This window comes from Pomacea canaliculata, linkage group LG4 (assembly GCF_003073045.1).
Source record: "Pomacea canaliculata isolate SZHN2017 linkage group LG4, ASM307304v1, whole genome shotgun sequence".
NCBI classification, from domain to species: domain Eukaryota; kingdom Metazoa; phylum Mollusca; class Gastropoda; order Architaenioglossa; family Ampullariidae; genus Pomacea; species Pomacea canaliculata.
The window spans coordinates 18,615,914-18,627,088 of NC_037593.1; the positions used below are offsets into that span (position 1 = coordinate 18,615,914).

Below are 11,175 nucleotides of genomic sequence, written 5' to 3' on the forward strand. Positions count from 1 at the left end.
CCTGCCTTAGCCTGCCATAGTCTGCCATAGCCTGCCATAGTACTGCCATAGCCTGCATGTGCCGTCGCATGATGGCGGCTAACGTTGTACTCTGTCATCACGGCAACACTTTCACTGCACAGCAAACATACTGCTTTCTTGCCGACTTCTAAATCTAATTCTAACTGAAAACAAAGAATAAAAAAACAAAGAAAACAAAGAACAAATAAATAACAGTCACTATTATTTGACGCTGTAAGCAAGTAATTAGTCCATGTAGTGGGAGATTGCGGCAGAATGTGGCCGCGGGCCACATTATCATGTACGACCAGAAACAGTCTGCGGGCCAGTCAAAATCCCGTCGCGGGCCGGATCCGGCCCGCGGGCCGTATGTTGCCCACCCCTGATCTGGGGGGTCCGACGTCTGGCTGCCTGTATTTCCTGTCTGCTAGTGCGCATGTCTGCCATCTGCTTGACCTGCTGTGTGGTTCTCACTGGACGCAGGTTCGCCAACAAGTCCAACAGACTCAGTCTCACGCTAATCGATGCAACTGGCTGGCAACTGTCTGGCAACTGGAAGGCAACTGGCTGGCAACTGGCAGGCAACTGGAAGGCAACTGGCAGGAAACGGGCTGGCAACTGGCTGAAAACTGGCTGGCAACTGTCTGACAACTAGCTGGCAACTGGCTGGCAACTGGTAGGCAACTGGCTGGCAACTGTCTGACAACTGGAAGGCAACTGTCTGGCAACTGGAAGGCAACTGTCTGGCAACTGGCTTGCAACTGGCTGGCAACTGGCGCTAATGGTGGAGGTGGTTGCAGTGTCGCCCCCCACTACAAATCCACACCAGCTGCGCCGTGCAGCGCGACATCTGCTGGAGGCGGTGGTAGACGCTGACGTCCGCGGCCATGCCCACCACCACCTTGCGCTCCAGACCGTGAACGTTACGCCAGTGGCTGACGGTCACCACGTCACGCTCAGCCAGGGCCACGTCACGCACCACGTCATCTCTGGCGTCCTCCCCAGCCACCTGCACCGGAAGATCCTTCTTGCGCAGGCCCCGGATGAAAGGGGAGGCCACCTTGGTCTCCTGATCGTCACGTGCGCTGGGACACAGGATGAGGACGTCGCGGTAACTCACTGGGGGCGGGCTGTCGGCACCTTGGGCTGCACACAGAATATTTCATTATTTATTATCTTTATTATTTATTATTTTTATTATTTATTATTTTTATTATTTATTATTTTATTATTATCTGCATTTTTCACAAAAATTTCCTTGTCTAAAAGATTCACCCACCCAGAAGGAACCAAACAAACATGGATTCATACATTTGTGGATTACAATACCGAACACAGTGTACACAATTGATAAATCCTAATCTGTAGTATAAAGAATCTACATAAATACATCTACGGCTCTGGAAAATTTACGAAAAGAGAATAATTTGTAGTCTACAGCCTCATGAGCAGTCCCCAGAGACTTTCATGGCAGCCCATGTCACATGACATTCATTTTTTCATAATTTATTCTTTATTTTTCCCCTCCGCCTCTCTTTATTCTTAATTCATTTTGTTTTGATAGTAGTAGTTGTAGTGGTAGGAACCGGTGTATCTACACAATTAAACTATAACTCATACAGAACATTAAAATAAACAAAGATAAGACACTTGAAAATAACAGGTGTCACAGACAGGTGAGCAAGTGGGACTAGTCGAGGCCTACCGCTCTTTCCCACGTTGAGTTTATTTCGTAGATAGTCGGCGGTGGCCATGCCGCACTCCTCGCAGTACTCCGGGTGTGCGCCGCCATGTTGCTGACCTCCATGGAGTAGCCAGGTCACGGTCGGGCCATCGGTGGGTGAGGTCAGGGTCACGTCATCGGCGTACTGCAAGACATCGTTGTTCTGCATCTCCTCCGCCTGCTGCACCTCCCTCACCACGGAGGGTGGACACCGCAGCGGGTGGGTCAGCGTCTCCAGGTGCAGGAGGGTCGGTCTGTGCCCCTGGCGAATGGCTGCTGCCCACAGGTGGAGTCCGGGCACCGTGGTCAGCAGCTTGGTACAGAAGTCTTGAAACAGGTTGCTGCCAGACAAACAACAACAACTGTCTAAACACGTGAGATACTCAGCTGGAGAGAAAAAAATAACGAAAAAGCGATTGCCAGCGAGGGGTAGAACAACAACATTTTAATAAGTATTTTAATAATATTTACAAATACCAGGTAAGTCCATGCTGTGTGGACACAGGTGCATCAAGCGATGAAAGCCGACAGTAGAAACGTGCATGTCCTCGTGACAATCGTGTTTACGCATGACAGCTTTTCATCTCCGCAAATACTTGTTTCACGACAATGTCGATCTGAAAATTCCCACCTGCAGAGCAACAGCTGCACACATGTAACTTACCTGCGAGTCCTGTTGGCGGATCTTTGCATTCGAGTTATTAGTGTGTTGTGATAATGACACCATGACTATCTGTGCGCGCTTTAAAGATTTTGATTGATACAAAATACAAAATAACAAAATATGTAATTATAAAAGTGTTCCGTGGAGGTCAGCAGAAGTCAGGGTTGTCCACGACTGACAAACGTGCTCTGTCCCAAATAAGAAGAAAATGAAAATCGCTGTACAGGAGTGGTGCAAGTCATTTTCCAGGGTTTTTGGCCACGATGAGTAGTGAGCAAACACACCCTCTCAAGCCCCCATATGTCATAGAGACAACGAGAGATCTCGCGTGATGTCGCAATTCATAAAAATTCTGCTTTGCTCATCCGGGGATTTCAAACCTGGTGATGGCAGACAGAGATACTAGCCCTGCGGCAACGAGTTGATTGTAAATTTGAGGAATGAACAGCGCAGAATCGCTCGTGTGAATGAAAGTGCTGAGGCCACCCGGTGCAGTGCACAAAGATCATTTGAAATGATTGGTTCGTTGAAAACTTTGCAGGTGTCTCGAACCTTCCTAAAGCTAGCTCTAACCCATACAGAAAAACGAATCTGAGTAATAATAATACATTAATACCATGAACACTGAGACATGTTGACTTGCATCAGAATAAAGGATTCCAATATGCACACCTCAGAAGCAAAAGAAGACAGCTTTATGTAAATTTGCCATCAACTTTGAACTCGGTGTCACGTGGTCTCTGAGCTCGTCCTCCTTTAGTACCAACTGCTCTTAAAAACCTCGTGAAGTGCTCGCTGTCAGCACCAGCTTCCCTCATTAAATGTAGTGATATTAACAAATAGTTGTTATCCCTCGCCCTTAGGCAACAAAGTACCCGTTGCCAGGTTACATGTGGTGAGTACATGCGCGTGACTAATTTTGTCCAACATCTGCTTATGTTTGTTCAGACAAAAATAATTTCCTAAAAACAATTAGAGACAAAATATAATATGCGCATCAACAGATGACATTTGATGCAGGTGGGGAAGACTAGATGGTGTTTGACTCTGTCACGTGACCAGAGTCAGCAGTCCACTCACAGTCTGTCGGTGGTGTGAACGCGCCTCACCTCAAGTCGGGCCCAGCCTCGTCGGCGAGGACATACAGACACCTGTCGTCGGTGGCCATGGCGGACAGGTGTGACACGGCCTCGTCCAGCGACTGCCTGCTGGAGATGTTGTAGCCATGCCTGACCACTCTCGGTCGTTGAGGGACGTCTCCGTGGGCGGTCAGCGTCCTCAGCAGCTGTTGTTGTATGAGGTAGGACGCCACGCGGCTCTCGCGCCACGTGCTGACCACGTGCACGTCGTGGCCCTCCCGCAGCCACCGCAGCCCCGCCAGCACCAGCACCACCGTCTTGCCCGTGCCGGGTGGGCCCGTCAGGTACACCAGGGGTGGCGCTCGGCTTAGCAGGTCCACCTGCCTCGGGGTTAGGGTCAGACGAGCCAGCCTCTCCCCAGTCTCCGCCACCCCGCCTCCCATTGTGCGGACTTCTACCCGAGGCTTCAGCACTGTGTGAACTTCGATCGTCGTGGCAGGACCGCAGAATCTGAAGTACATAAACATTAAAGACTCTTTCATCTCTTTGTTCTTTTGTTTTTGTTTTGTTTTCACAGCACGGGGTCGGATCTTCAAAAGATTTTCTCCTTTCATTTCGTTATCTCCCTCCAATAACAACTGTAAAATGGAATATTACCGTTTTTATCTTGAACTCTTTCCAAGAGTGTTATTATTTTTACAAGCGATAGCTAGTCCCGAAATTTAAATTTTGGAAAGCTGTTCAATATCTTGGACTAGAGTATACTAATCAAGATAAGGGTATGCCAGTAACAAATTGAACCAGTAATTCACACACCTATATAAAGCTTTCTCGAAAAACGATTTGGTTTGAATAAATAAAATACTGCTTGTAATAGTTGTCTTATCTTTTACATATTAATCTTAAAACAATATCAATGTAATGAATTAAGGCTCTGAATGGATTCAACCCTCTCAAGGAAAAGCATTTTCGACATCACCAGAGGGTCCAGAATGCCAAGTGTTTAAACTTGGACACCTGTCCCGCACTTTACATTGCAGGTTCTAAAGGGTTTTGGGACCTCACCTGGCTACTAGCTCTTCGTACGACCCTGGGGACATGTCCTGGTGTGACTCACCACTTGTCACCCACCTGGACCACCATCGCTGCAGCTCGCACCGGGTGGCTGCCGTGCACTGCCAGGGCTGACTGCTCGTGGGTAGCTGCTTGGCCAGCACGCATGCGTCTACAGCTTCCTCGATAGTCGACACACCCATACACTCCATCAACGCCTACAGCAAAACAAAAACAAACAATCAAACAAAACAAAAATCAAAAAACTTCTCAGTGTATTTTCTTAAAGACTTAAAATGACACAACAAATATTATTTCCTTTAATTTTTCATCAACTCTTAGAAATTTGTTTCCATACTCAGTTTCTCTCCCCTAACTCACCTTTGCTACCTGGGTATGTCCACCTTCTTTCAGAAACTTCAACATGACTTCTTGGGTGACATTTGGCAAAAAAAGAATTTTCTTGATCCTCAAATCGGCGGCCATGTCGGAGACAAAATGGCGCAGCACCGTCTCCGTCCTGTTTAACTGAAAAACTGCTTTGGCGACCCTGGTCCCCAGACTTCGACTCTTGTCTCGCTCGGAACACGGCAGCTGCGTCCAGTTGGCGCCGACACTCTTGACCTCTCCAACGACCAGCCCGTGTCGCCGGTGGAGGATGAGGATGTCGACCTCACCTTTGTGAAGCCGCGTGTCCTGGAGACTGTTGGCCCGAGGGTAGGGGGAGGCACTGGGGGACAGTTTCTCCTTGCAAAGCTTGTTGAGGTAGTTTTCGAATCGGAGTTGCGATATCACCATCATGACCTCGTGCTGGTCATCTGCCAGGGCACGAAGGCCGCTTAGTACCCGCTGATGGGCCACGTCATCTCGCAAGTTGGCATCGCAGACCTGTGAATATTATTTTAATATAATATATATATATATAATATAGAAGTAAATAATACTGTGAACGCTCATAGCTATCAGATAGATATACATTGTCCTTTTTTTACACTTTCATCTATAGAGAAGCCCAATGAAAAACAGTAATCATGAATATGCAAGAGACCTTCCAAAGAAGCAGCCTTACAGACATCTGTATTCATTCGTGAACTATTTGTACTGTGGGTGAACTAAAGCAAGTCGTCAACAAGTCATAATCCAGACAAGCGCCCGGCCATTTATATGCACATAAGAATGCACGTGCACGCTTCATACACAAAACAACAACGACATATCAATAGGCACGCACGTGCGATGTGAAGACTATCTGGATCATTGCCTCCTTTCTCGACATCTTTCTCCTCAATGCACACACACGCGCGTCATGCAACCCTACGCACCGACTCTCTTCCCACACACAAACACACATACACACCCGATATAATTACTGGGTAACTGTCTAACCTCTCTCCATCACATTCATGCGATACAAACAATTCCTGGACACCCATCTAATCCTCCGCCGACGCCTCCCCCCCCCACTTTATTTACACAAACACAAACAACAAACATTGCAGGTGATACAATGAATACCTGGGTTACTCTGTGGTTAAAGTGGGCCGCTGTGTCTGACCACACGCAGCACGCCGTGGGCCGCCACCTCGTCTGTGGGGTGTGACTTGGTCCGGGCTGTTAGAAAAAAGCATCGGCAGCTTGTTAAAAAGTGAAAGAAAAAAAAATCCACACGCACACTGATCAGGGCTTCTGCTAAGGCTAAATTCTTTGGGGTCCCAGGGACCCCTTCTACAGATTTTTAAGGGGTCCCTGTTCTTCGCCCAAATTTGAAGAGGACCCCATTGACGAAAATTGAAGGAGTCCTCCGAACTTTTAATGCGTACAGTACGCAGTTTTTTGTGTAAGCAGAAGCCCTGGACTGACGGATACAGGTTTCAACCACATTCTCTATTATTGGTATGAATCAGAGAGATGATTGGATGATGCCCATGGTCAAAGACCTCATCTCATCTAAATTCTAAAGGACCAAAAGAAATAAAACAAATCTTACCAGGACATTATTCCTTGGCAGTGTTTAAGTGTGAGATGAAGGTAGACCCAACAAACCTTTTGCCATTGGGAAGTGAGGTGCTACAGACGATAGTTTTCGAGGTGAGCTTTTTGTGAGGGTGGTGACCATTTTCCCCTCCTCAACCCTCCAAGGAGCCAATTATCTACCTCAGGAGTAAAGTGGATTAGTAAGGTTTGCGGGGTTAATGTGTATCAAACTGACACTTTCCCGGATTCTGACGCCAGTGGTGTTGTCAGTCTGGTATCTTATCAAACATTGTTTCACAAGCCCGCTGGGATTTAAAATGTTAATTTTATGCATGCACGTGTTTGTCCAATGCTAACAATTGATGTGAACGACATGTCTGACACTGACAAACGACATGCGATGTCAGACTCAGATGTCCTTGTAGTTGTCTGTCTTTCATTGAATTAATGCAAAGCGCAGGACTCTCTCACACAGGGTTTCACATGTTCTCATTGACAGCCCCAGTGTTTATACCTCCAGGTTTCAGCCCCGGATGTAAAAACAACTCTTACCTGTGGTAATGCCGTTTGTGGGTTCTGCACTCTGTGGTTGGGGTCGTCATCCGACACCGGCACGTGCACTACAGCCTGCTGACCACACACCGTGGACACCGCGAGGCTCTCGTGGCAGAAATGAAGAGGGGGGACGAAGTAACAATTGTTAAGCACATCCGGGTACCACTGCCTGATGCTTTCCAGCCAAAACGTCAGTTCTGTCGACGCCATCAGTCAGAGGCTGAACCTCGACATGTCATGTGACCTGAAATACATGGCGCAGAGATGGTTCAGGCTCACCAACTTATAAAATAACTGTCATTTTAACATAATGATCTCATTACAGGACAACGCTGACGTCATCACATTGCATTGAATAACCAGGCAACTGTGAAGTGTCGTCGGTTGTATGAATGATACCTGATCACGTGGTGTAATGAGGAGATAATGTCTTGTAATAGCGAGTGAATTCGTGTTTACACATTGTGGTGCTAATATTTTCACCGTTTACTCGACGAGTGAACGAGTTCGAACACATTTGGATCCCGTCCAGGACTAAGTAGTCGTAAGGTAAGATGGCAGCTCGCTCGAACTTTCTGGATGTTAAAATGAGTGCAAAGAAATTACCGGTGCACTTGTGACTGCAAAAAAAAAAAAAAAAAAAAAAGAAAAGAAAAAAAAGAAAAAAGAGAGAAAAGGCTCGTTTGAGACTTCTGTCCATTCACCTACTATGATAGAATTGCTGCCTGCCGAGACAAAATGGCAGATGAATGGTCTGAGGAACGACAAGAAAAGGAAAGAAAGCTAAAGTAAGGGAAAGTTGTAAAACCATCAAATCCTTCTATACACAAGGGAAACTTGGTTTAGCCACTGAACTGTAGTCACTCCTTTTTCTACCTTTAGTCTGTTCGCAATAACAGACTATCGAGCTCCCATTGTTTTGGCTTGGACGGTCAACCATCTTCACTCATCATCTCCATGGCTAATTTTCATTTTTCGTATCCTCTGAGTTTTCTCTCCTTTTATTCTCTCATCATCGACAAACGCTAGGGGAAAGGTTTCCGTTTTTGATGGGCAAGAAGGTAAACATCAGAGCGATTATTTCCAGGACTTGTTATATTTTCGCTAACAACGGGACTCAGGTCAGTTTTCATTTTCATTGGGAGACAAGCGGTTGCTTTAGGACGGAGCAGCAGGCAAACCTTACCCACGGGGTCGCCAGATGCCAACATACCCTTGTACCTTGTACCCACAGCCAAACTCAAACAAAGTTTATCAAATTTCATCTTCTTGTAAATCCTTGTGTAAATTTAGTCCATCCTTAGTCTGCTTCTCTTCGTGTTGACACACCATATCTCAAACATTGGTGCATTTCAGTCGGATGTTGCGAAATCCCCAAAGATAACAAACTGGGTCATAACTCGGGATTTCCTCTCTGGCTTTCAATCTTTGTGATTGTAAAATGTCGCAGGTCGTGTGTGTGTGTCTTTAGGTGTGTGCGAGGGATGGTGGTGGAGATATGTTCCTCATCCCAGATCCTTGAGAAGCGCTGTATCATACCAGCCCAACCCGCATTGTGTCACAATCCCACACCTTTGTACAGGATAGCTTTGTTACAAGGGATCACAACCAGGTCACGTGGACTAGAGGAGGATTAAAGAACTTGTGAAAAAAAAACGAGCTCACTTTCCTCTGTTTACCTTCCTTCCTCTCTGCCTCCCTCCTTGTCACAACCAAATACAAGCAAATCAAATCGCGGCTAAAGGTCGAGGTTTGTGTTAACCCGATCATGTGACCACAACCTAAAAGATTCTGTCAGGTCAGCTCGGACATTCCCTTCACAGACAGTAATATAATGTAGTATTATACGAGATAATATAATATTTACACGAGCAGAACACGGATACACGGATTCAACGAAACCAGTAACCACGCCCATTCTGGGAAACCAAGACAAGATGGTTTCCTTTTCTCGTACAATCTTTCCCCAGATGACAAGGTCTCGCATAAATCTCGCGAGCTGTGAAGCAAAGTCTCGCTGAACAGAAGACGACAACAGTATCCTAGCAACCCTCGAGGCTGTTATTTCTGTCCGCCATCAACCCTGCGGACAATAGCGAGCCTTGACACAATTTTCTCCTTCAATGGATCCACCCACGTCCAAGAGTAAGGACTGTTTTCTTTCGCGAAAAAGTCCACACACATGGCGGCCTTGGTGAGTCGGCCCCAAACTGATTTTTAGAAGCGATTGTAAATAGCCGATGGTTTTCCAATCTTCAAACTTAGCCACATCGATGTCTGGACATTTGCTGACTGAGTTACCGCTGTAGTCACGTGATGAAGGTTGAGTGCAATAATGCCGTTACCTTCTGAATAACATTGCACCAGGTGTGGGTAATGATGATCACCTGATAGTCGGTGTGGACAGCTACAAACTGTATATCTTAAAAATTAGACTCAAACAGGTCGTTCTCGGCAATGGTACTAAAAAAGTCCAATAATATCACTTTTCGTATTTATGTCATTAGTATGTTCTGTGTATTATAACATAATATTATATATATATCATAAGAATATTTTAAGTTACAGAAAAAAGAGCTTCTGATAGAAAATGTTTCCAAAACAAAATTTTGCATCTATGATAAATAAAACGATAAGCAATATGATGAGTAAGATGATAATGCGAGACTTTACAAATGACAGCAAGTAATCATTGTCAGGCTCAACTACTCAGCCCGAAATATCTCGGGACCGAATAATGCACATGCGCACGAGATCGATAGACATGCACCAAGCTCACACTCACCTGGCGACCGCGAACAACAGCTGGAAATCTTACACCGACAGCAGTGGCAGCGACGATCGTCAGACAACGACAGCGACAACACAGAGAGAGAGAGACTTCACGGTGATTGGCACATTCCAAGTTCTAATGATTACACCGATGAAGAGAAAAGCGAAAAATGCTTGAGGTCCGATGGATACAGTTAATTAACTGCTGAGAAAGTTTCTCAGGAGAGCAGTAACCGGAAGTACAGTTTGGATCCCGCTGTACAAAATGAGGTCACTTCCCCTTCCCCTCCCCCCGCTCTCTCTCCTCCCCCGTTCTAGCTTGGAAATTTAAATCCGGGAATACATGTTCAAACTCGTGCGCTAAAAATAGACATGTCTCGAACTCCCTCGTGGTATTGTGCCCCCGGGGTCCACATAGAATCGAACAACGAAGTCCTTAGAGGAACAGACAAGTGACAGGGCAAACTGCACTCACGTGACCTCATAGTTCTGACCGTTACAATCCTGTCTAAAGCACAGCTGCCTGCAGATATCTCAACACACACAATTAAATAAAACAAATGGTAATCCGCTAACCCCGGGATATTAGTGACCCCACGTGTTTGATCCCCTTGTGGGCAACATGGTGTTTGTATCTCGAGAGCGGAAGGGTCTTATTCACGCAGCTTTTGAGTAAGATTATTTTGTATGAGCTTATCCCAGTCACCTGCAAAAAGGTATTTAACCTTACAAGATCTTAAAGAATGTTGTAAAAGTGTGTGTATATATATATCTCCACTCACCCCTTTTCTCTCTTCTCCTTCTCCCTCTGTGCGTCTCTGTCTTTGCCTCTTCGTCTCTGTCTCGGTGTGTCAAACTTTGACTCTGGCACCATCAAGGCATGCGTCACAAAACTACCAGCTGGCATTGGCTGGTGTTTGAACTCAGTGACAGTTATTTTTAGCTTAACGTACTTTCCGTGTTACTTCCGGTTTCGCTTTCCACGTTTTCTGCATAGTTTGGCTTTGAAGTCCCACAAAGCTTCGACATTTGCCAGCCTACATTTTCTTTGTTTCACTCCACCATTTCCTCCAGCCTCCCGCTTGTGTCCAGTTTTCTACCTTCTTAAATTAACTGATGGTATATCGTAGCTAGCAACAATTCCACGAGCAGTAGTCTTTGTCAACAGAGAGAGTAGAGTAGGGTGACTATATGACACTCTCTTAAATCCTTTTCCTTCGCCTCCGACAACACTTTCATTGTCGCCTCACCCACAGTCAGTGTTATTAACCTAGTTGTTTACTGTTGTCCTGGACGGTCGCTGCACTTGCTGTGGTCTAAATTTATTTTGTTTAATTTCCTTATTTTTAATTGCT

General features: G+C 45.9%; 1 protein-coding gene across 3 annotated transcripts; it reads right to left on the reverse strand.

Moving 5' to 3' along the window:
* Positions 1-269: 269 nt before the first annotated feature.
* On the reverse strand, positions 270-10,925 carry LOC112562948. Of its 3 annotated transcripts, none has more exons than XM_025236576.1 (8): positions 10,603-10,925; positions 7,046-7,292; positions 6,035-6,130; positions 4,901-5,407; positions 4,532-4,737; positions 3,497-3,976; positions 1,706-2,064; positions 270-1,146 (listed from the first exon to the last, which is right to left on the reverse strand). In XM_025236576.1, the coding sequence occupies exons 2-8, from the start codon at positions 7,256-7,258 to the stop codon at positions 779-781; spliced, it is 2,229 nt and encodes a 742-aa protein (XP_025092361.1). In that variant the 5' UTR covers positions 7,259-7,292; positions 10,603-10,925; the 3' UTR covers positions 270-778. The 3 variants fall into 3 exon arrangements, with proteins under 3 accessions (XP_025092361.1, XP_025092362.1, XP_025092360.1); XM_025236577.1 differs by lacking the exon at positions 10,603-10,925 and adding an exon at positions 9,834-10,030 and having other exon boundaries at positions 4,598-4,737; XM_025236575.1 differs by lacking the exon at positions 10,603-10,925 and adding an exon at positions 9,834-10,030.
* Positions 10,926-11,175: the final 250 nt, after the last annotated feature.